We start from the raw sequence: 22,447 nt of genomic DNA, 5'->3' as shown, positions 1-22,447 counted from the left end.
AATGAGTAAGTAAGTCTCTATTAACAGAGACTCCATGGGTACACTCAAACTCTCATACACAGATATGACCCATAGGAGGAAATGTCTACGCTAAGCACCTTAAGTACTGTTTCCTAACTTGATGTACTAACAGAGCAGTCAATTGTCATTCTTTCAACATTTCATGAGTGTAATTGAGTCCCAGTCTGTGTACTTTCTGCAAGTACAGAACAATTTAAAAAACAATAGTCCAAGGAAAATCCCAGGGTATCACATGGTAACACATAGTAGCTGTATGACTTTAGGTGTATCACTTAACCAGGCTTAACCTTAGTCATTGGTCTAAAAATGTCCTTATTACTTACCAACCTAAACCTGAATCATTATACCAGCAAAAAACAAACAGTCTCTAGTGGTTGTTCCGGGTCAAAGATCTGCAATACTCACGTACTCATCTATCAGATTCTTCACGTAATCATGGCTCTAGAAACCACTGTTGAGTAAACTAGGTGAATTACAGTTCCTAAATTGAGATAAGCTTCATATTATCCTTTAAAAGTTGTGAACTTACAAAATGTATTACAGAGGCCATGCTAGTTTTATGAATGTTTCATCTGTGCATCATTCTAGCAGGGTGTATTTCCTACCCTGAATCCGAGTTTCTGCACTACTGGAACCACGCCTCCCAGAGAAATCCAGGAGACAGACAGACAGACACCTACACACACACACACACACACACACACACGCACGCACGCACCCCATCAAGGGACAAGGAGGCAGAGATCCTGGTTAAGCCAAGCAAGCTTCCCGGGGGTTCGAGGGAAGGCCTTGTTTTTTGTTTTTTTCCCCCTCCAGCTATGCAGCTGCACCCAACTGAGAAGCACTAGATTAGCATCATCTGCATTTCATTCCTTTTCTTTTGCAATAGCTACTCGCCTATAATAAACAGATCTTGCGCTCGAGGGAGAATTCACTTCCCCGTCCAGTAAAATTGAAGTTCCTTATTTTTACTAACAACACCGTCTCCAACGAACACCCACCCTCCCTGGGGAGACCGGACACGCCTTTCTCCGTCGCCCCTCCAGTAAGCTTGAGCCTCACACCCTAGAAATAGCCCCACTTTCCGAGCCCCTTTCTGCACCGGTAGCGAGGCTCCCACGGAGGGCGGAAGAGGCCAGGGGTGCGGCGTGCAGCCCTGGGTGCGGAGTGGGGGGTTGTCCCAGCACCGTTGTGAGCGCCAGGCTGCCTCGGTTGGCCACGGAGCTCGTGGAGACAGAAGGGTAGCTGGAAGCCCCGCGCCACCCTCACTTACCCACTTTGTCCTTTCCGTACATGTGCCCGGCCACCTGATGCGACAGGGGCACGCAGCCGTTGAGGAAACGCAGCCTGCCGCCCGCTGGTTGCGGGGCGCCTTCGGGGGCGGCATCGCTCACCGGTGGGGTCCGCATCTCTGGGACGCCGGGCGCCTCGAGCCGGAGGGGGGATGGCGGCTCTGTTGCCATAACCGTGTGCACAAGCGGTAACGGTGGCGAAAGGAGGAAAAATAGGGAGTAGGGAGCGAGTGCCTGAGAACCCGGGGGTCGCTCAGGCTCGGCCGCGAGGAGGCCTGGGGGTTCCCGCGGCTGGTGCCCGCTGAGGCCCGGGAAGGGGGCCCATGACGCCGCGGAGGCGCGGGTGCTCCCCTGCCCAACTCTGCGGACCGCGGCTCCCAGCTCCCGTCCCTCCGCCGCCGCGGCCGCCGGTCCCGCCGCTGCCCAGGAGACGGAACCGAGCGGAGCAGCGGCGGCAGCAGCGCCCCGCGCTCCCTGGGGCCCTGACGGCGACGGCGGCCCCACCTCCCGCGCCCCGCCCCCTCCCGCCGTCCTCCAGTCCCCTCCGCAGCCGCGCGCGCGTCAGCGCCCCCCGCACTGCTGCGGCCTCTGCGAGCTTCCGACTGCGCGACCCGCGGCAGGCGCCTCACTGAGCATGCCCAGAGGCTGCCCGACCAGACCCCAGCAGCGGGACTGACGCTCGGCGCGGGTGGGCAGAACCGCGATCTGGAGGATTTTAGGGGTCCTTCTCGTCTCTACCCCAGGATTGGCGTTACGACACCACAGAAGGAGTTTTGCCTTTGTTCATTTAACGCGCGCCCCAGAGCTTCCCGGGGGCGGGCTTATAGACCCCTGGGGCTTCCAGGTGAGAGGAGCTGTCAGGTGCTGGGAGAGTTCGGAGGCAGAAATGGGAGGCCACCCATTCTGTGCAAATCAACTCCCTGCAACCCCTACCCTACGTAAGAACAAGTAAAAGCAGGTAGCTCGATAGAAGACGCATCTTCAAAGTACTCTTTCAAGTTTAGCCCCAATCCCCAGTTGCTCCCTCTAAAATGCTCTTTCAAAAGAATTTTGGAACAAATTTCAGGCTGTTGGGAAAGAATAATATTTTTTTTTTAAGTGAACACGGTTATTTTTTGTTTTGTTTTGTTTTTTGTAGAAATAAGCAAGTATCTCTTTCCCCTTTCCCTCCTTCCTTCATACTTGACCTCTGGGTAGCGCCCGCCCCAAGTCCTGAGTGGATAATTAACTAGGTCAAAGGCAGAAGGAAGAGGTGGATGCACACTGGGACCTAAGGGAGGTTCTGTAAAGGGATTGTATCATCGATGCCTGTGTTTGCCGCTGGCATCTTATATGAAAACTGGACCCGACCTTACATGTAAAAATTAAGCAAGAACTAAGCAAGAAAATTTTAGGTAATATCTTAGTTATCTGGTTAAGGGAAGTGTCTTGCAAGAACCTGTACCCGCCACCAGAAACCCACACACCTGGAAGAAATGTAAAATCTGACCTGGATTTCCTATTCCCAGGGCCCCGCCCTTCAGAATTGCGCAGACTCAGTGGCTGCCTCTCTAAATCTTCCTACTCCCGCCTCCTGCAGCTGTCAAAATCCGGATTCCAGACTTCCTTAGGGCCCGGGACACAGGTCTACGCATGCTCAGCATCAACCCCGGGCGAACACAAACACGTGCTTCCAGCCTGTCGGCGCCTGCGCCGTAGCAACCCCAGTCGGTGCCCTTAGGACGCTTCGTGTGCTCTGACTCCAGCGGTCTGTGTGAGCCCATTTGTGATCCGCGTCCTGCGCATACACCTTGCGAGTGACAGAGCCATGGGTCTGACCTCCCATTCCAGCATACGAGGTGAAGTGGGGCCTGGGAGCGGGTGAGGCTGGCGGCCTGCGCACCGGTTGCAGCGCCCGCAGCTCTTGTGGTTTGTTATCGCTGTCCTACACGCCTGCAGGTCCTTTAACCTTGAGATGCAGAAGGACATGCGCTCCGCCCGGCTGCGGGCTCTGGACTGGACCAGCGAAAGGAGCGAGGTCAGGGTGTGGATGGATGGTCACTAGGCATAAGTAGCGCGGGGCCATGCAGTGTCTACGCAGCTCTGATACTTGTTTCCCTCAACTAGTCAAACCCTAACACATAGTGATCTCGCTGCTGGCTTTTCTTGTTTTCCCCCAAATTGCTTTTGTGTCCTTAAATCGCTGGGCCTAGAAAAAGGAAAGGTGAGCGGTAAAACAAACATGTTCTCCTCCTCACGTTGAAATCGACATGGAGCCAGAAAGTTAATTTCCTGCAATCCTGAAGCCGTGCATGACTAATCACATCTTAATTTTGCAGATTTTTTTTAAGGTGAAGAAACCCAATCCGAGGTCTTCTGTTTTCCCAGTTTTTTATTATGCCCCTTGCATCTGGCGTTCGGTGGCTGTAGTCCAAGAGAGAGGATTAAAAACCAAGTTCCTTGATCCTTCCTTCAGCTTCCACAGTCGTCCTTCTCTGTACTAGTACCTAACGTTTGGAAATAATAATAAAGTCCAATTAAAGTTAAGAGAATTATTTATAAAATTTGCCTAGTGTGGAGTTCACTTTATAACAATATTAATGATACTATATTTGTTAATATAACACCCTCCTCATGCTACATGATATATGTGATCTCTCTTGTCCTGGTATAAAATGCAAAGTTTGGCTACCTGTAAATATATCCAGTAAAGGTAAAGAGCTTGTCCAGAAGTAATTAAAATTGGTACAATTGATTCATTCAGTAAATTCTGAGCATTTGTAGTACCAGGTTCTGTAATAAGCCCCTACTAACTTGAACTCTAATTTTGTATTAGAGATAGTCCATAAGTTGGAGAGTTCTACTTCTTTTGACAAAATTTACTTGGAAGATAGGGGAAAAAAATCAGTGACATTTCTAAGTTAATAATAATAAAAAGGTGATTATTTGCAAAAATTATTTGAAAGGATCATCATCTGGAGGCATCTTGTACATTTAAAATATCGAGTTATATCTATGGTTTTGGTTTTTATAAAAACTTTTGTCAAGAATAAGACTTTGGATAAAATAAAATGCTCATGTGACTTATGCTGCCAATATTTTTAATTTTATAGAAAGACTGCACATGGGCCAAAAGATTCCAAAATGTGTTTTTGTTTAAAATATGGGACCATTTTGTGTAAATAGGCATTGAAATCTATTTAACTCTATTTCAGGGGCTTGTTTGTTGTGGTATTAGGGATTGAATCCAGGGCCTCATGCATGGTAGGCAAGTGATCTACATCCCAAACCCTTTATCTGTTTTTATTTTGAGATAGGTCTCTCTAAATTGTCCAGGCTAGTCAAACTTTTCATCTTCCTGCCCAGGCCTCTTGAATAACCATGACCACAATTGAACTTCATTTAGGTAGCATATTGTGGAATCCCTAGGACTTCTTAACACTATGTACAGGTTAATTTTTCCTGTAAGCAAGACAAGTGTTTTGTTTTTGTTTTTTAAGTCTTAACATAAGGGAGTTCAGGGATGAGTTTTCCATTAGTTTATCATTGAGTAAAGGATACAAATCACTTGGTGAAGCTGATTGTTAACTAAAACTTTAAGTACACAACTTCATTATGTGGAGTAACTACTTTTTATTTCACTGATAAGCATAAAGGTTGTTGTGGGGGCCCATAGGGAGAGGCCCAGAGGCTTTGTAAATCTCTCTGCCAGTACTTCCTTCTCAAATATAGTGGCTGGCAAAGTAGAAACAGAAAAGAATTTGGTTTGGAAGAATAAACATCCCTACACCCCATTAAAGTTTGTTTCTTCTCTCTCTCTCTCTCTCTTCTCTCTCTCCCCTCTCCTCTTTCTCCTCTCTCTTCTCTTTTTTTTTTTTTTGAGGTACTAGGAATCAGAGCCTCAAGTATACCAGCCCTCTACTCAATTTTCAAAACAAACCTATTAGCTTCTATAGATTTGAAGATCAATTTGATCTTTTAATTTAGGGGAAGATGATCATACCTGTTCTCAATTAAGTGAATTCATAATTATAAAAGGCTTAGAACATGGTATGTGACAATGATAACTTATATATTGAATAAAAAGTAAAAGTATATGTATATACATTCTGAATTCTTTATATTCAGGGAAAAAGAAAAAGTAATGAGTGGGTTATAAATAAGAGTAAATGGGGATCAGGCCAGGACTGGAAGTAGGCAATGAGAATGAGTGATTGCAATTGAAATCCTGTCAAAGATCTTTGCCCATGTGATGGGTCTTCTTGTCGATTTGGTTGATGAGACCATTAATTCATTATAGTTTTTAGCACTAAGTGACATTTCCTGCCTGCTTCCCTAATCTCTTAGGATTCTTCCCTGTGCCTTCTAAATGGACCTTCCAGAACTGACCGGGCTATTTAATATCTCCAGGAGACATTGAATCCATTCTCATCCTTAACCCCTTTGCTTCTGTTGACAAGAAAAATATAATTCTTGAGGCCATTCTCTTCCCATGTCCTCCAGATACCTTAATTCTTGCCTCACTGATACTTATCACTTTTAAATCTTTAGCCCCTCATAATGGTTTTCTTCTCTTCAGCCTAATTTGCCTTCATCTTTAGAAAGAAAAAACAAAAGCAAAAAACAATTGAACTAAGTATTTTAAAGGGGCTTCTTTAACCAGACTTTCCTTTAAACCATTTATACTCACAAGTGGCTTTACCCCCAAGTTACAAAATAGAGATTTATCTGTTCACCTTCCCCTTCATTATCCATCCCAAACCCTAATCATTAGAATGCATATAACCCAAACCTTATGTAAATCTTGCCTGACTTTTGTATCCTTATATATTTTATTGAAACTAATTCATAATTTCCCACCTCATTTAACTTCACCAAATTGATTGAGTAAATTCATTAATTCATTAAAAGTAATGCTTTAAGGAATTCTTTTTTTCTGAGAAAGGATATGTAAATCATACTGAGGATAAAGCTGTAGCTCCGATAGGTTATAAACAACAAATAAATAATTAGAGGGTGGGATTTGGAGCTATGGGCAAAACAGGATTGGTCATCTGTTGATAATTGTTGGAACTTGATGAGGGTAAATGAATTTTTCTTTATCCTGCATGGTCTCTATGTATGTCCAAAATATTCCATACTAAAGGGTTTTTTGTTTGTTGGGGTTTTTTTTATTTTATTTTTTTGTTTTTTATCTGAAGAAGTAAATTCCACACTTTACTACAGTAGGTTAAAAGAAAGGCAAAGATAAGTCATTTGGTATAAGGGTAAGACATTTGGCATAGGAGTGATAAGACAGTTAAGGCCGGACAGATGAAATTGCAAATTCAAATTAGTCCATTACTTCTACTCAACTCACATTGAACTCCACCAGTACACCAAGCCTTGAGAAGAAAACATTACCAGATGCCACCTCCAATCTGTGCAAAATCTCAGAGAAGACTGGGTTTCAACACAGCTCCCTTCCCCCTCTCCTGATAGACAAGAATGTTCTGATTCTGTGGCAGTTGACAGTGGATAGGAGAAGGCAGTTTGAGGCAGAAAAGGGGCTGAAGGAAAAGAAGAAGGGTGAGATTTCCAAGTTAAAGAAAAAAATAATCCTCATGATAAAGAAAATCTGAGGAATGGATTGTAAATAAGGGTGGGGGATTCGGGGTCAAGTCTGTGTTTTCTCCATCTATGAATAATTTTGAGAGAAATCTAGAGATTATATAATAGTCCAAGGGAAGAAAGAGGGAGTTTAGAAATGTTTATGTTCTTTAATGGAAGATAATTTATTAAAAAGAATTGGGTAGAGTGGGTTCAACCTAACTATAAGAATTACTACACCATGAGAAATGTCTACAGAAAAAGCAAAATGAAGATAAGCCAGAAAAGGGGGGAAAGAATGAAATGCTGAAGATTTGGGGCTACCCAGTTCTAACCCAGAGTCTGAAAGATGCCAACTGACAAAATATTTTTAAGTATTGAGTCTTGGTAAAGACCCTTTTTGCCTCTGAGGTTATTCTTTCCCCACCTCTGCTTATACTAGGACTTGAACCCAGGAACATTCTACCACAGAGCTACATTCCCAGTCCTTTGTGTATTTTATTTTGAGGCAGGGTTTCTCTAAATGGCTCAGGCTGACCTTGAACTTGTGATCTTCTTGCTTCCACCTCTGGAGTTGCTGGTATTATAGGCAGCATGACTATTCTTAATAGGCGTATATCAAGTACTAAATGTCACTTGGGTTTTGTTATTTGTTTACTCAAGTTTTCAGTTTTTTCTCTCCCCTAATTGTTGATTTTTAAATCTACCATCATTTTTGTTTATCTCTGTCTAGCTTTTTTTTCCTTCTTTTCCCTAGAGTAGTCAGTGAAATTCAGCTTTTTGCCAGAAGAGACTGATTCAGGCCACAGTAATGAAATGATAAAATAGCAACTCTTTTGTTACTTCTGGGAACTCTTACATTTGTCCCCAGTGAGATTAGAGAATTAGAATTTGGGAAGAAAAAAAAGGGAAATAGAATTGGGGAAGAGAAAAAAGGGAAAATCTTAAGATATTATCTAGCTCTGTGATTCTAAAATACTTATTTGGAGCAAATACAAAGCTATTTTTCTAACACACATGGTACTGTGATAATTGCTTACAGCATGAGTGACCCATGATGGGGGTAGAGTATATATTTTGATTTCCCCATGGGGCAGCCACTCAGCACTCATTTATTTAAATGATACTTGCAGTATTGCCTCTTTTCTATGCCAGTTATTCTGTCATTTATTTTACCATCACAAAATCCAGGGGAGGTTAAAAAAAAATTTTTTTAAGTCACTAAATGAATTCAGTTGGTAATATGAGAAAAGAATGTTCTAACAGCTAGGAGAGATTCTTTTGACCTGTTGTGAGTTTGATGTTGAAGTTCCTATAGGATTTTTTTTTTAAATATCATTAAACTAATAACTAGCCAACTCAGGATTTTTTGCAATAGATAAGCACCATTAAAACAGGTATATCAGAAAGCACTTCCCAATTCACGTAAAAAAGTAAAATATAAGATTCACTTTTAGTGAGTTGTGTTATTTAGTCTTCTGGAATATTGACCTCTTTTAAGTTTGTACTGAAGACAACATTCAGCAAACATTACTGAGCATATCCTGTGCATAGCAATGTTTTAGTCCATTTTTAAATAGATACTTTAGCTATTCAGAGTGTCTTTCCATTAGCTAAGTAGATTACTGTAGCTCCTAACAGAGAATATTTTTTCAAGAAAGTTCCATAGTAAATAATGCATCAAAAAGGAAGATCACAGATCAAGGTAGCAATCACAGCAAAGTTGCAGCCCTGCTTGGAAATACCACAGGATAATACCATGAAATAGCACTAAAATTTCAAGAGAAATCTACAGGAAGAGTGTACTTTAAAACAACTTCTGATGAGGCCAAAGGTTTAACACTGTCAAATGACTTGTTTTCTCAGTCATGCAGCACCTGGGAAGGACAAAATGTTAGTTAATGTTTATCTTAGGGGGTTATAGCAATGAAAGAATGGAAGTGTTGTGGAAAAGAAAACAATCTAAATTACTTTGGAAAGAATACTGGGCTAGGGATGTAGCTCAGTAGTAGAGCACTTGCCTAGCATACAAGAGGCTCAAGGTTCGATCCCCAGTATTACAAAAAACAAAAAAATACTGAAGTTGAAAATAAAATCCATAGAACATGGTAATTAGAAACATTGGTTAAAAACAAAATTAGAAAAATTTGTTACAGACAAAATTATTAAGTAACTGGAAGTCCAAGATAAAAGGAATTAAGTATGGGAATGATATATTTCCTTTCCAGTTTAGAGTTAATATTGAGCTACAATTACACGTAAGACAATGTTAGGTATGGTGACTGATCACATTAGTGAAATAGGAAATATGACCACAGTAATGCAAATAAGTCATATGGTTACTAACTCCTTATGTGTTTTTATTTGGCCTTGGAATGTGTTTTTTGTACTTAATCTCCCTAGGGCTTTATTTGATAGTCTGGGAACTTATTTCAAACACTGTGAAGATGCGACTCAGGAAGTGCTGAGAAGCAGTGCACTGTGTTTTTCCTGACCCCTGTTCAACATCATCCTGCAGCCCACTCCATGCTGAGAATAGACAACTCTCATCTGAGGCTGAGACTAACCAGATTATGCAGAACTTTCTTCTCTCCATCACTGCCTGGAGCTGGGGTAGTCATTAAGCATTTGGGTTTCTAAGAATTCCTTGAAGAGCTACGCAAAGAGAATAAGTAAATGGCCTGTTAGTCAAACACATTTATTACTATTATAATTAGAAAGGAGAATAATATCATTAAATTAAAAATGGAGTTTGTGGGGAATTCAGATAATCATCCACTTGTGGTTAATAGAAATTTGAATTTATTAAATGAGACTAATTATATTAATCACATTTTATGTGAAATTTGTATGTTCTGATTTTTATTTTAATGAGAAAGCACTTTGAAACTTTGAAAAACAGACTTCTGAATGACTTTGAAACTTTAGAATTCTGCAAGATATATTCCTTTGAATGTTTAGCTTTAGGAGTGGTTTTGTTTTGTGTTCTTTTTGTGTTTTTTCTTTGAATACTGATTCTATGTGTAATTAGAATTAAGTTTTGATAAATAAAATCATTTTAAAATCACTAAGGAACTAGCTATTTAAATGAACACTAATGAGTCATTTTGCTAACATAATCACCTCCTGTTTTTTTGTTTGTTTGTTTGTTTGTAATCTAAAATTTTACTTTGCAGGTTTTGTGTTTTCTTTTAAGCAGTGTATACCTGCAGGCTCAAATTATTTAAAAATCTGTTTATGAACACTTTGAGAAAGATTAAGCCTTGTTTTTGCTTCTCTGTCTTAAAGAAGGGAAAATAACCATTGTTTCCCTCTTCTATCTTAATTTCACTTTCATCACTCAACAGAAAATATATAACTGCCTTAGACCTTTGTTGGGACTTTCCCCAGCCCCCACTATTACACCAGCATGTTCTGGTCATTTTGGTAACATTGAAAATCTTTGATTGTTGCACTCCTTAATATTCAAAAACTGAATTTCCTAAACATTTGTGAATGATTTTTAGTGTGTATTTTGGTTTGGGTAATTATTCCTCTTTTTCTTCCCTGCCCCAGTTGAATGGATTGCAGCAGTTACCATTGCTGCCGGGACGGCTGCAATTGGTTACTTAGCTTACAAGAGATTCTATGTCAAAGATCATAGCAATAAAGCAATGGTAAACCTTCACATCCAGAAAGACAATCCCAAGATAGTACATGCTTTTGACATGGAGGATCTGGGAGATAAAGCTGTGTTCTGCCGTTGCTGGAGGTCCAAAAAGGTAAGGATGATAGGTCATACAAAACTGTTATCAATGTAACATTTCTTTTTAATCTACTCTGTCAAACTTGTATTACCAGATTGTGAAGACACCCTTTTTTCTTTTTTTTTTTTAATTGCATCCTGTTCTATTTTCCATATATTTACTACTAACATATGTATAACTACCATTCAGTCAAATTATACCATACCCTCAATTGAGTTCAGGTGAATGCAACCATATTCTTGACCAAATAAAAGAGAAAAATCTCTTTAATTTACTCTTAGGATTTCCTCCCCAAGTGGATCTTAGTTTCTTCTATCCCAGGAAATGGGAGTGTGCAGCTTGAGTACAACAAGAAACAAAAGAAATACTTTTTTTTTTTTTTTTTTTTTTTTTTAAATTAACAGCTCTGGATACTAGGACAAGTTTTTAGAAATTTCAAAAGAAACTTTTGAAAATTACCCTATCTTATTGGCATCCTAAACCTTCTATCAGCTGTTAACTCCTTTAATTAAAAATCTAACAATACAAGATTCTTTAAAATCTTATTTATTTTATGAGAATTGTATTTCAGATTTCTTGGGGAAATATCACCTACGGTACCTTTTCAGGTTTAGATATGATGGCAGCTAGTGAGCCAGACAATAGAATCCTCTCCTGGGTTCATCTTTTTCTTGAATGACTTCAGAATTTCTGGTATATTGTTAGAAATACAGTGAAAACATCGTATGTGCTACCATTATTAGCATTCAAGTAAAATTTGTTTCACCAAAAATAATAGTAAAAGATTCAAAAAAAACTGATGTTTCTAGGGTGAGGATGTAGCTCAATATTAGAGTTCTTGCCTAGCATGCACAAAGCCATGGGTTTAACCAAGTTCTGCCAAAAAAAAAATAATTAAAAGTGTTCATTTTTGAAAGTATATTATGTTGGTGACCCTTCCCACAGTGAAGAACCATTTAATGAATCATATTATCAAAAATGTGGAAGAGGGCTGGAATTGTGGCCAGTGCTAGAGTGCTTGCCTAGGATGTGTGAGGCACTGGGTTCAATTCTCAGCACTGCATATAAATAAATAAAGTCCATTGACAGCTAAAAAAATTTTTTTTTTAAATGTGGAAGAAACTGTGAGCTTGGTTCTAAAAAGTATATTTCTCGAATCTATTTCTCCCAAATGATCTATGTACAATCCAGTGATTCAGAGCTAGATTTTGTTACTGTGTTCAGAAATTGATGAATATATGGAATATGAACCAAAAATTAACAGACCCATTACAACAAATTGTACCTTAAGAATAACACTGTATATTTAGACTAGGCTTCCTAGTAAGTACTTGTGGGGTTGCTAGAAAATAATCTCTTAATAGTATTCCATAGGCTAAACTTGGTTTATTTTTTTAAACAAACCTTGTCTATAGTAGGTGCCTCTCTTTTTGCTCATTAAAATATGAAAAATAATGCATTTCAAAATTACAGAATTTCTGTTGGTGTTGCAATAGATCTTCAGTTAATGATCTTAAATATAAGTTCATTTACTGCTTACTATATATATGTACATATATAGTAAAACAGTAGTTTTCTTGGAAGAGTATAATAAATGCAATACAAATGTTCTAAATGAGAGAAAAGAAAGAGCTTACACCATGGACTAAAATTTTCTGGGAAAGCATAATAATTTATGTTTGGGAGTTAAATTTCCCCTGAAAAGATAGGTGGTATATGAATATGCTGCAAGTATTCGGAACCCATTTTCAAAATCTTCAATAAAAGGCTCATATGAGGAAAGGGGTATTGGGTGAAAACCCTAGTCTGGTCCTTGCACGAGCCCCTCTTTCCCCCAGGGAATAAATCTAAATTGAGGAGAATCTGAGTGACAGTATGAGGAATTTGTCCTTCCAGGCATGCAGAAGTGGTAGGATACATAGTTTTCAGCAGGGATTTCAGATATAAAGTTATAATACTTACATCAGAGTGTTAGCTGTATAAGTGTGTGTCGGGGGGTGGGGGGACAAACAGTTAAACATTTTGAGGGAAATATCAGCCAAATTTAGTGACTTGTGTTTGGATGATTGGGGGAGCAAAACTAAAGGAACCAAGTGTGGGAATTAGAAAGATTATGTCATTAACAAAAATAAGGAATTCAGGTAAAAACCCGATTTTCCAGAACAGCAATAACAAGTTTAATTTCAAAGAGTGTATTTGAGGTGACAGTTGAATGGAAATGTACAGCAGATGATCTAAAATGTGGGAGTACAGCTGAGACATCAGGGTTGGAGATAGAAATCAGAAAAACTGATGAGTCAAGTGTAAGAATGTAACTGATCCTTGATACTGATAAAAATCAAAAGCTAAGTATGAAATCTTAGAGAATTTTTTGCATTTTGGAAAGAGGAACAAGAGTCAATTGAGGAGGTGAAATAGGCCAGAGGGATTACAATAAAACTAAAAATATTGTGGCTTTAAAGTGGAAATGGAAAATTCTCAAAGATTATTAGTGAACATCTGCCTATACAAAAACAAAAATAATCAGGTGAATAAACTATTGTAGTAGAACAGTTGGATTAAGCAAGTAGGCATCTGACCTTTGGTGTCATTTCAACAGAATGATTAAACACTGTGTCTAAGTAGGTTAAAATGTGAGTTACTAATAAAGAAATGCTATAAGTCTGAGTATATGTCAAAATTACAGTAAATATAAATAGTGAAGGAAAGAAAAATAAGGTAACTGCTTGAGGGAACTTTAATAAAGCATCACTTTGAGGTAAGGAGAGTTTTCCTTTGATTGGGTTGATTGGGTTTTCCCAGAGGTAAAAGTGTCCAATAAAGTAAATATGGATTTTCTTCAACTAAGATCTCAATTTTTATGACAAGAAGGATCAAGAATGGACACAAGCTAGTGGTTTAAATGTTTATTAGACTTTATAATTCAACAAAACATTCCACTATTATTCTTTCATTTTATAGAGTTCCCAGAGGGTTAGAAGAGGGACCGCCATTTCCCATGGGGAAACTTCAAGAAATGCCAGATGACTTTTTGTGTAGGGAGGTGGGGAGTCTATGGGCATTCAGTAATCCTCTTTGCATGTAGGATTTGCCAGTTACGAATTTTCACTTGAGTCTTGGGTACTTGTTATTCCTGCATGACTCAATTAAGGATTCACTTTGAATATATTCAAGTTAATGAATGTTCTTACTCTTCAGACACCTTTGGAAACTCCCCACATTTCTCAGGTTCCAAAGGTTATCACACAGCTGCCAAGTGACACATTTACTGGCTGACTAACATAAGACTTAAAATTAACACCTTTGTTGAAATGGTTGTATTGAATTATATTCATTTTTCCCTCATTCAAACCAGTTGTATTTATAAATAACAAAATCTAAGCTCCTTTTTACCAATCAAAAAATATCGTGTGATACATATATTCTTAAGATGCAATCACCCATACCTAATTGAATCAGATCTCTTACTGATGCACAGTAATTACACTGTTTAACATACTCCATTCCTTCTCTTTCCAGACTTGATATGCTGTCTGCTGTTTCAGAAACTGGCCTATTTTGTAGTATTATACAAATGGGCTATCCATATTTTAAGTAAAAATGAAATGAGCCAGTACAGAAGAGATTAAAGTAACTTTAGGGAAAGGTACTATTTGGGATAGTGGTGTCTTGAAAAGGGGTGAAAGGAAAAGAGAATAAGAGGATAAATGTGAAACTCTGCCTTATAAAAGAAGAGATGGTCTCACTTTCAAAAAGAAAATGAAAGAAGTTTGTCGTAAGAGGGAAGAGTATGCACCATAGTTTTGCTAAATTTCTGTCATCCCCCACCCCCCACATCAAGTAGTGTGTAGAATTATTTTCTTTCATTTATAACCTGGGGAGTTTGAGTTCTTAATTTTGTAGGTAGTGGTGACAGCAGGCTTCTGTTTTGGTGAAAGTGTATGTGTATGAATGAAAGAGAGAAAGCTTGCATCCTATTAATGGTTTAGTAGTGGGTTGTATTGTACTGAGTCCATTTTTTCATAGAAGCAATATTCCCAATGTTAGATCTCTTGAAAACCCAATTTTGGATTTATGGTCTTGTAAAATCTTAATTTCTCTATATTTTTTTTCATATTATATCCACTATCTTGTGTTTTATTAAATTAAGGACATAAAATGAGTAAAAAATGTCATATTGTTCTCTAAGGTAGTGTCAAAGATCTCATTACTTTTAACTTTTTTTCTCAACCAAAGTAATCATATTTCTCGGTTCAGATAATGGTAATGAGCCAAAATGACCTCAAGTAACTTCCTGGGAACATAGCATCAAAACTTCCATTAAAAATACAAAGTTTAGGGCTGGGGTATAGCTTAGTGGTAGAGTTTTTGTGTAGTAGGTACAAGGTCCTAGATTTAATCCCCAGCACCACACACACAAAAAAATAATAATAATAAATAAAATTTGGAAGATAATGTGATAGTTTCTTTTTTTAAGTGTTTCAGATAGAAGACACAGAGAAGAGCATTTATTTCTATTTTGAAACTTCTTGAAAAAGACACAAGATGTAAGGGTCATTAAAAAAATAAATCTTGTGCCTTGTGTTTTTTATGAAGACCCTGAGAGTGTTACTGTCTTTCCAAGGAAAGAGCAAGGATCTTTGATATTTTTGTACTTATTCTTTCATTCTAACCTTTTCTCACACTCTTCTTCCCAGTTTTAAAGATTTATAGTTTTCATATTGGGTTAATAGTAGAGTATTTATTTTATGTACATCCAGGAAATTGAGGCAATTTGATTAACAAACTTTCTCTGGGTTTTGATAATAAAGAAATACTGGCATCTTACAAGAAATTTGGCAGTATGTCAACTGAATTAAAATACCCTTTGAGTTTTTTGTTTAAGTTCTTTACTTGACAGTTAAACATAATTCAGAATTTTTAATTTCAGAAGTTTAAATTTTGAACAAATTTCAAAATTTGTTTTTATTACATTGCTATTTAATACAAAAACTCTTTATGAAGATATGTTTGAAAGCATATATATATATATATATATATATATATATATTCACTACACATTTTCTTTCTCTTGCATAGAAATATCAAGCAAGGCACTCCCTGAAAAACATAAATATTTTTATATAATTTGCCTTTTGAATTTGAATGCCAAGTAACATTCATTCACTTATACTATATTGAGAATTCTGGATTAATTTAAATATATTTTATTACCATGTATATTTTATTAAGAAATTAACGATCCTATCTTGAAATTACCCATTTTAATTCTCTATTGAAAAAAAGTTTTTAGTCTTTTCATCAACTTAAAATTAGAAATCTGCACTGAATGGGGCATGTTCTGATTTAGTGCAGTAAATTTTGGAGTCAAATGATAAAAGAAAGTACCATTAAAAGGCACCTGTAGGGCTGGGGTTGTGGCTCAGTGGCAGAACCCTTGCCTAGCATGTGTGAGGCACTGGGTTCAATTCTCAACACCACATAAAAATAAATAAAGGTCCACCAACAACTAATAAAATATTTTTTAAAAGGCATCTGTATAGGATAACATAAAGAACCAATCAAATATAAATTAATAGAAGAACAAAAGTGAATCTAGTAGAGTAGATGAAGGAGAATGGGAGAGGAAAGGGAGGACAGGAGAGAAAATGGGAGATTATGAACTGAAATCGATTTTCATGCATTTTTGTAGCCAAGCGCAGTGGTGTACTATGGATGTAGCTCAGTGGTAGAGCACTTGCCTGGCGTGCGTGAGGCCCTGGGTTCCACCCCCAATACTGGAAAAAAAAAAAGTGTTGCTAAAAAAAATTAATTTTAATACCTAGTTTACATTTCTTTTGGTACTAAGGATTGAACCCAAAGGCACTTTACAACTGTGCTCCATCCACCCTTTTTTGCTTTTCATTTTGAGTCAGGGTTTTGCTAAGTTGCTCAGCCCGGCCTCAAACTTGCGGTCCTCATGTCTCACACTCATAAGTAGCTGGGATTACAGGCATGAGCCACCACTGCCAGGCCCGAGTTTACATTTTAAAGATGTAAAAGCGTCATGTACTATAAACCTATTAAAGTATATTAACAAGTAGCGAGGATTTATTACTCCTTTTTCCCCCCACCCTTTGGCTAGGATGTTCGAACCCAGGGTAACTTTACCATTGAGCGATACCCCAGAGGTACAGCTATTTTGAGACAAGGTGTCTCCCTGAATTGACAAGGCTGGCCTTGAACTTTCAATTCTCCTGTCTCAGCCTTCTGAGCTGCTGGGATCACAGGTGTGTGCTATTGCACCCAGCCCTTCTTGCTACCTTTTAAAGAAATGTTTATTTTTTGTTTGAACATGAGGGCAGAAATAGATTATTAGAAAAAAAAAAGCATATTCAAACTTTAAATGTTGACTTTCTTAATATTTTATAACCTTTTTTTTTTCTTTTCTTTTCTTTTTTTTTTTTGGAGCTGGTGATGCATCTCTGTGCCTAGCAAACATAAGGCCCTGTTTTTGATCTCGGTGCCTCAAGGAAAAACAAGATTTTCTTTGTATATTTCTTTATAAATTACTCTTCCTATTCTTGATTCTTGTTTCTGGAAGAAGTAATATGAGAAAATAAGTTAGTTTTTGAAGAGATTAAAACAAAAATTAAGTGTGCCATTTCAATAAGTTAGTTGAGGCTTTTTATTTAGAAATGTTTCATTTTCAGAAATGTATTTTATAATCCGTGTAAATAAAACTGTACTAAAATGCTTTGTGTGCGCTGTTTATAAAAATGAAGTCTTTTACAACGTAAACTTTTATTCTTACTATAAGATGATCTGTTTATCAAACATGTCACTTTGAAATGCTGACCTCTGATATGGAATACATTTTAGTTTGCTCTTTTTTTTTTTTTTAAGAGAGAGAGAATTTTTTAATATTTATTTTTAGTTTTTTGACGGACACAACATCTTTGTATGTGGTGCTGAGGATCAAACCCTGGCCGCACACGTGCCAGACAAGCGCTGCTACCGCTTGAGCCACATCCCCAGCCCTTAGTTTGCTCTTTATAGCCTCTTTCCTCATCTATGCCAAGAAAAAAACTGAAATCTTGTGGGTTCATGTTTTTGTTACAAGGACTTATTTTTATTATGGACATATGCCATATCCTAGTGATCTAAAAAAAGAAATATGTAGTCTTTTCATACATTACATTTGCACTGCCATCTACGCCAAGATAGACTTATGTCTAGAAATTTTAAGATATGCTCATATCTTGAATTTTCCTATAATTTTTAATTAATTTATTGCCTGTTTTAATTATGTACCAATAGTTAAATTAAGATGGGATTTCTATAACATCAGTCAAATATTATTTTAATCTTAGAATTCAGGCTTTGGAGTATCATAGTTTGAGATTATGTGCCATCATAGGTTTCAAGTGTCAGAAATTATACTTTGTTCATTTGAGTAATGAGGTGATTGTTATTTGAAGGGCAAGGTACTGTTACTTTACTCTTCTGAATAAACTTCTTCAATGACACAGTATACCTTCTATTAAACTATGAAGCTCACAGATTCTAGAGTGTAGTTCAAAATATCAAGAAAAATAAATGCTAGCTCTCACGGTTTGATGTTAAATAGAAATAAAATGTACAAATATAAAAGGAAAGAAAGAATTTACTGATAAGTGGACCTCCTAAGTATAAAATCCTGAGGAGTCACCAGAAATGTTATTGAATTCTTATTTTTATCTTTTAACAATAGAAAGGATATGCTCACACCAAAAAAAAATTATATACAGCAAGAATATTCAGATATGAATATTTGGAAATTATATAAAGAAATATAAAATAACAACAGAAATAATCTTAGAAGAATGTGCATGGGAACTGAAAATGAAAACTACAAGAGAAATAAGGCAAAAAAAATTCTCAAGCTTATCTAGAAGAATAAATAAAACATAATAAAGTTAGCAAAGAAGAATAATGAAAGAAAACTCACCCTATCAAATACTGGAACTTATTTTAAAAGCAGTTACCTCTAAACAATGTGGTAACAAGGAACCTATAAGTAGGCATTTTTATATGATTTTATTTTGATAAAATTATGAATAAAGGTATAACAATTTGAAAAGTGACAGCCTCTAGTAATATTGAAGCAACAGGCTCTTAAACAGCATTTTGCAAAATATGCCCTACATAATTCTGTGATGATGGATATCAAAGTTAAAAATGCCCATAATCCAGGCAATTTTAGAAATTCTAGGTTAATGATAATGTTTTTTACAAAATAATTTCTTCAAAATAAAAAAAATATGCTGTGACTCAAGAGTTATATATGTGTTTTAAACAGAAGGAAACTAAATCAGAATAACTTGCAGGATTCAGCTTCTTTGGAATACTCTGGGAAGTACTATTAAAAATTTAATTTGGGGGGCTGGGGATGTGGCTCAAGCGGTAGCGTGCTCGCCTGACATGCGTGCGGCCCGGGTTCGCTCCTCAGCACCACATACAAACAAAGATGTTGTGTCCACTAAAAAATAAATATTAATTTAAAAAAAAATTTAATTTTGGGACTAGGGTTGGCTCAGCAGCAGAGCACTCACCTAGCACGTGCAAGGTGCTGGGTTCGATCCTCAGCATCACATAAAAATAAATAAATAAAGGTATTGTGTTCAACTACAACTAAGATTTAGTTTTGTTCCTTTCCCTCCCACTAGATACCAAAAAGATCAGTTACAACTAAAATGTAAAATCATGAAAACAAAATAGAAACTGGGAATTTATATATATTCATCACAACTGTAGATGCCTCTATGAACAATGGTAAAAGGGAAATAGTAGCATAGTTGTATGAAAGTAAAGAGATTAAAGGTATGAAAAACTAAACAAAAACTTGGGGGAAAGATTGCTGCAAAGATGGTCAGTAGAGATAGCATACAAATTAATTTTAAATAAATAAAATCTTATTAATAGTGCTAGGGGTATAGCTCACTGGTTGCCTAGCATGCACAAGGCTCTAGGTTTGAACCCAGCACCAAGGATGAAGAAAGAGATTAATCCTTACAAATAGGCAATGGACATAGTTCACTGGAAACTTAACTAGTATATAGACTGAAATAGGTTTGCAGCATCCATAATCAAATATCAGTGAAATTCAACTCCTGATGTGTCTTATCCCCAAGGGATTTCTTCCTCCTACTCAGTATGTGTATTTTGCATGTGCTCCTTAAAAATCCTATTTAATGTTTCAAGAAAAATCTTTTAAGTTCTGATGTGTGTGAATTAAACATCACTCCAGTTCTGCCAAGCACTATATACTGTTTGGGGATTAGCTGTTTCACATTCATTCTCTCTTTCTCTTCTAGTTCCCATTCTGTGATGGTGCTCACACAAAACATAACGAAGAGACTGGAGACAACGTGGGACCTCTGATTGTCAAGAAAAAAGAAAGTTAAACGGACAGTTTTGATGCTGCAGACCAACTTGTCATGATGTTACCTGATAATTTAATTAGAATGACTACCACTTCTGTCTAATTTACCTCCCCTGGGTTCTAGATGTGTGGTATATTGCAAACCTCACCTTTCACATTCATGGCATTTGCCTTACTTGTTGAAACATCGTGGTGCACATTTGTTTAAACAAAAAAGGAAAACCAACCTTATGGCCTGTGGGTTATTTTGGTCTTGTAAGGATCCGTTTCTTTAAATTTAAAATAATGGTATTAGACTATAGTTGTATCTTGAGGTTGGTCTATTAAATTATTCTCAAAATCATGTACATGCAGATTGTACTTGGAAGTTTCAAAGAAAATTTTATCGCCTTTTCATATTGCTTATTTGACCTAGAAAGTGAACAGGGTGTGATTAAGCTACATTAATTTCGTAGTATAGTCTTAAGAAAAACCTGTTATAACCTTGATTTTCTTCTTGACAGTGGTAATAACACTAAGAAAATACAGCTTCTGTGTTTTCAACGTTTTCAATTTAAATGAACTATGAATGTCACTCTACTTAATTATAAGTTGACCAGGTCAGTAATAAAGGGGCAGCAACTTCCTTTGTGTTTATCTTTATGGATATTTAATTGATCCATTAAAAGAACAAATAGTAGGAATTTAGATCACAGTGAGAATAGGTTAAAAGTAGTCATGAAGAATGTCTTAAAATATAATGCTCCAGAATTCTAGGCCAAGGAGTGGCAAGCACTGGAACTAAGGACGTGGAAGAAACTGAAGCACACATTTCAAGTCTCTTAATCACAAAGCCAAACATCTGTGACAGAAATAGTAGTCACAAGACTAGATCAAAGATGGGGGAAAATTTTTTATTCCTCACTCTGGATAATCAAACACATGGCTTATATTAGTAAAGATACTATTTGGGAAAGAAAAAAGAAATTTATCCTCTTAAATTGTATGATCTTTATTCTTCAAAGATTTGAAGACAAAGTGTTTATGTAATATTCTTCAAGACTCAGATCAGGGCTGGGATTGTAGGTCAGTGGTACAGTGCTTGCACAAGTGAGGCACTAGATTCAATCTTCAGCACCCCATAAAAATAAATAAATAAAAGGTATTGTGTCCATCTGCAACTTAAAAAAAAGACTCAGACCAAAAGTATTTCATTCACTGCCAATTAAAATATATATATATATATATATATATATATATATATATATATATATATACACATACACACACACATATACTAGAAGCAATGGAATAATTAAGAAATAGCTTTTTATGTGTGTATTTTTTTTCCCCTTGGCACTGGGGATTACACCCAGGGGCACCTTACTGGTAATCACATCCCCAGCCCCTTTTTGTTTGAGATGGTCTCACTAAATTGCCTAGGCTGCCTTCAAATGTGAAATCCTCTTACCTTAGCCTCCCGAGTCGCTGGGATTATAGACAGCACCACTACGCTTGGACATATATAAAATCTAGGCTGTGTATGTGTGGCTTTGATTTGGGGATCTTATAGGTTAGAAGGGAAAGTCATGATACAATTTGGGGCACACAATTTGAAATGGTAAAACAGTCATTTGTCCATTTGAATTCTCAGTTAACTATCAGTCACAAGTTTCTATGTGCTAAAATTCAGGTACCTTAGAAGTCACAGGAATCAATGAAACCAGACAGCACTCCTAAAGGTTAGGTTTGGGGTAGAAGGTTGTTTTTTATGGTGCTGGGGGTAGAACCCAAGGCTTTGTGCCTGCAAGGCATGCAAGCATTCTACCACTGAACTACGTCCCCAGCCTCTGATTCTAACATTTTTTAAATGTATAATTTAACGTACTACAGTACATAAAGGTTGATGTCATAATTATGTGCATTTGCCTCTGTGACTGACCTGGACATGTCTTCAGGACACATCTCCAAGCAAAATCTAAAATCTACCCTGATTCTATCAGATTCTTAGGGTAAAATTTTTTCCATGCCCATACTCCTTTTTTAAAATAAGTATGAATGGGTCAGCAAAAGAGATCATCATGCTTTTAAAACGTAATTGTTTTAAAGAAAAATCCATAACACTCAGTTTCTGATAAAGGGACATCCTTTTAATGGGAATAAACTATATTCTTCATTTTGAATTTGAAACTGTTATGCTTTTTTATAGTTGGGGCTAGTAACAATTTCAGAACTATAAGTGTATATATGTATGTGATGAAATTGGAGATGACCTACCGTACTATGAAATACAAATATTGACCATTTTGATAATTCAAGATAATTAGGTAAATGTAGTTTCCAAGTCCTGTTAAAATTTTATCACAGGCTTTTGAACTAATTCATTTATAACAATAAAACATTCTCCTGTTAATTATAAAAATAAAGTGTTTATGGTT

At 37.0% G+C, this 22,447-nt stretch overlaps 2 protein-coding genes across 3 annotated transcripts in view; one reads left to right on the top strand and one right to left on the bottom strand.

Annotated features, from left to right (window-relative positions):
* Nucleotides 1–1,726, bottom strand: part of Ipmk (inositol polyphosphate multikinase) — a 50,406-nt gene extending 48,680 nt beyond the window's left edge. For both annotated transcript variants that reach the window (XM_027931309.2, XM_071611243.1), the window contains exon 1: nt 1,295–1,726. In XM_027931309.2, the coding sequence (XP_027787110.1) occupies nt 1,295–1,484 (190 nt within the window). In that variant the 5' untranslated portion in view covers nt 1,485–1,726. The remainder of the gene's footprint in view (nt 1–1,294) is intronic.
* A 1,183-nt stretch (nt 1,727–2,909) lies between these two features.
* On the top strand, nt 2,910–20,655 carry Cisd1 (CDGSH iron sulfur domain 1). The gene is made up of 3 exons (XM_027931311.2): nt 2,910–3,151; nt 10,437–10,642; nt 19,963–20,655. Exons 1-3 carry the CDS (start codon nt 3,121–3,123, stop codon nt 20,050–20,052), a joined length of 327 nt encoding a protein of 108 aa, XP_027787112.1. The 5' UTR covers nt 2,910–3,120; the 3' UTR covers nt 20,053–20,655.
* Nucleotides 20,656–22,447: the final 1,792 nt, after the last annotated feature.

This window comes from Marmota flaviventris, chromosome 4 (genome assembly GCF_047511675.1).
Source record: "Marmota flaviventris isolate mMarFla1 chromosome 4, mMarFla1.hap1, whole genome shotgun sequence".
Lineage (NCBI taxonomy): Eukaryota > Metazoa > Chordata > Mammalia > Rodentia > Sciuridae > Marmota > Marmota flaviventris.
The sequence above is the reverse complement of the archived record's forward strand: the minus strand, read 5'-3'. Positions and strand labels throughout refer to the sequence as shown.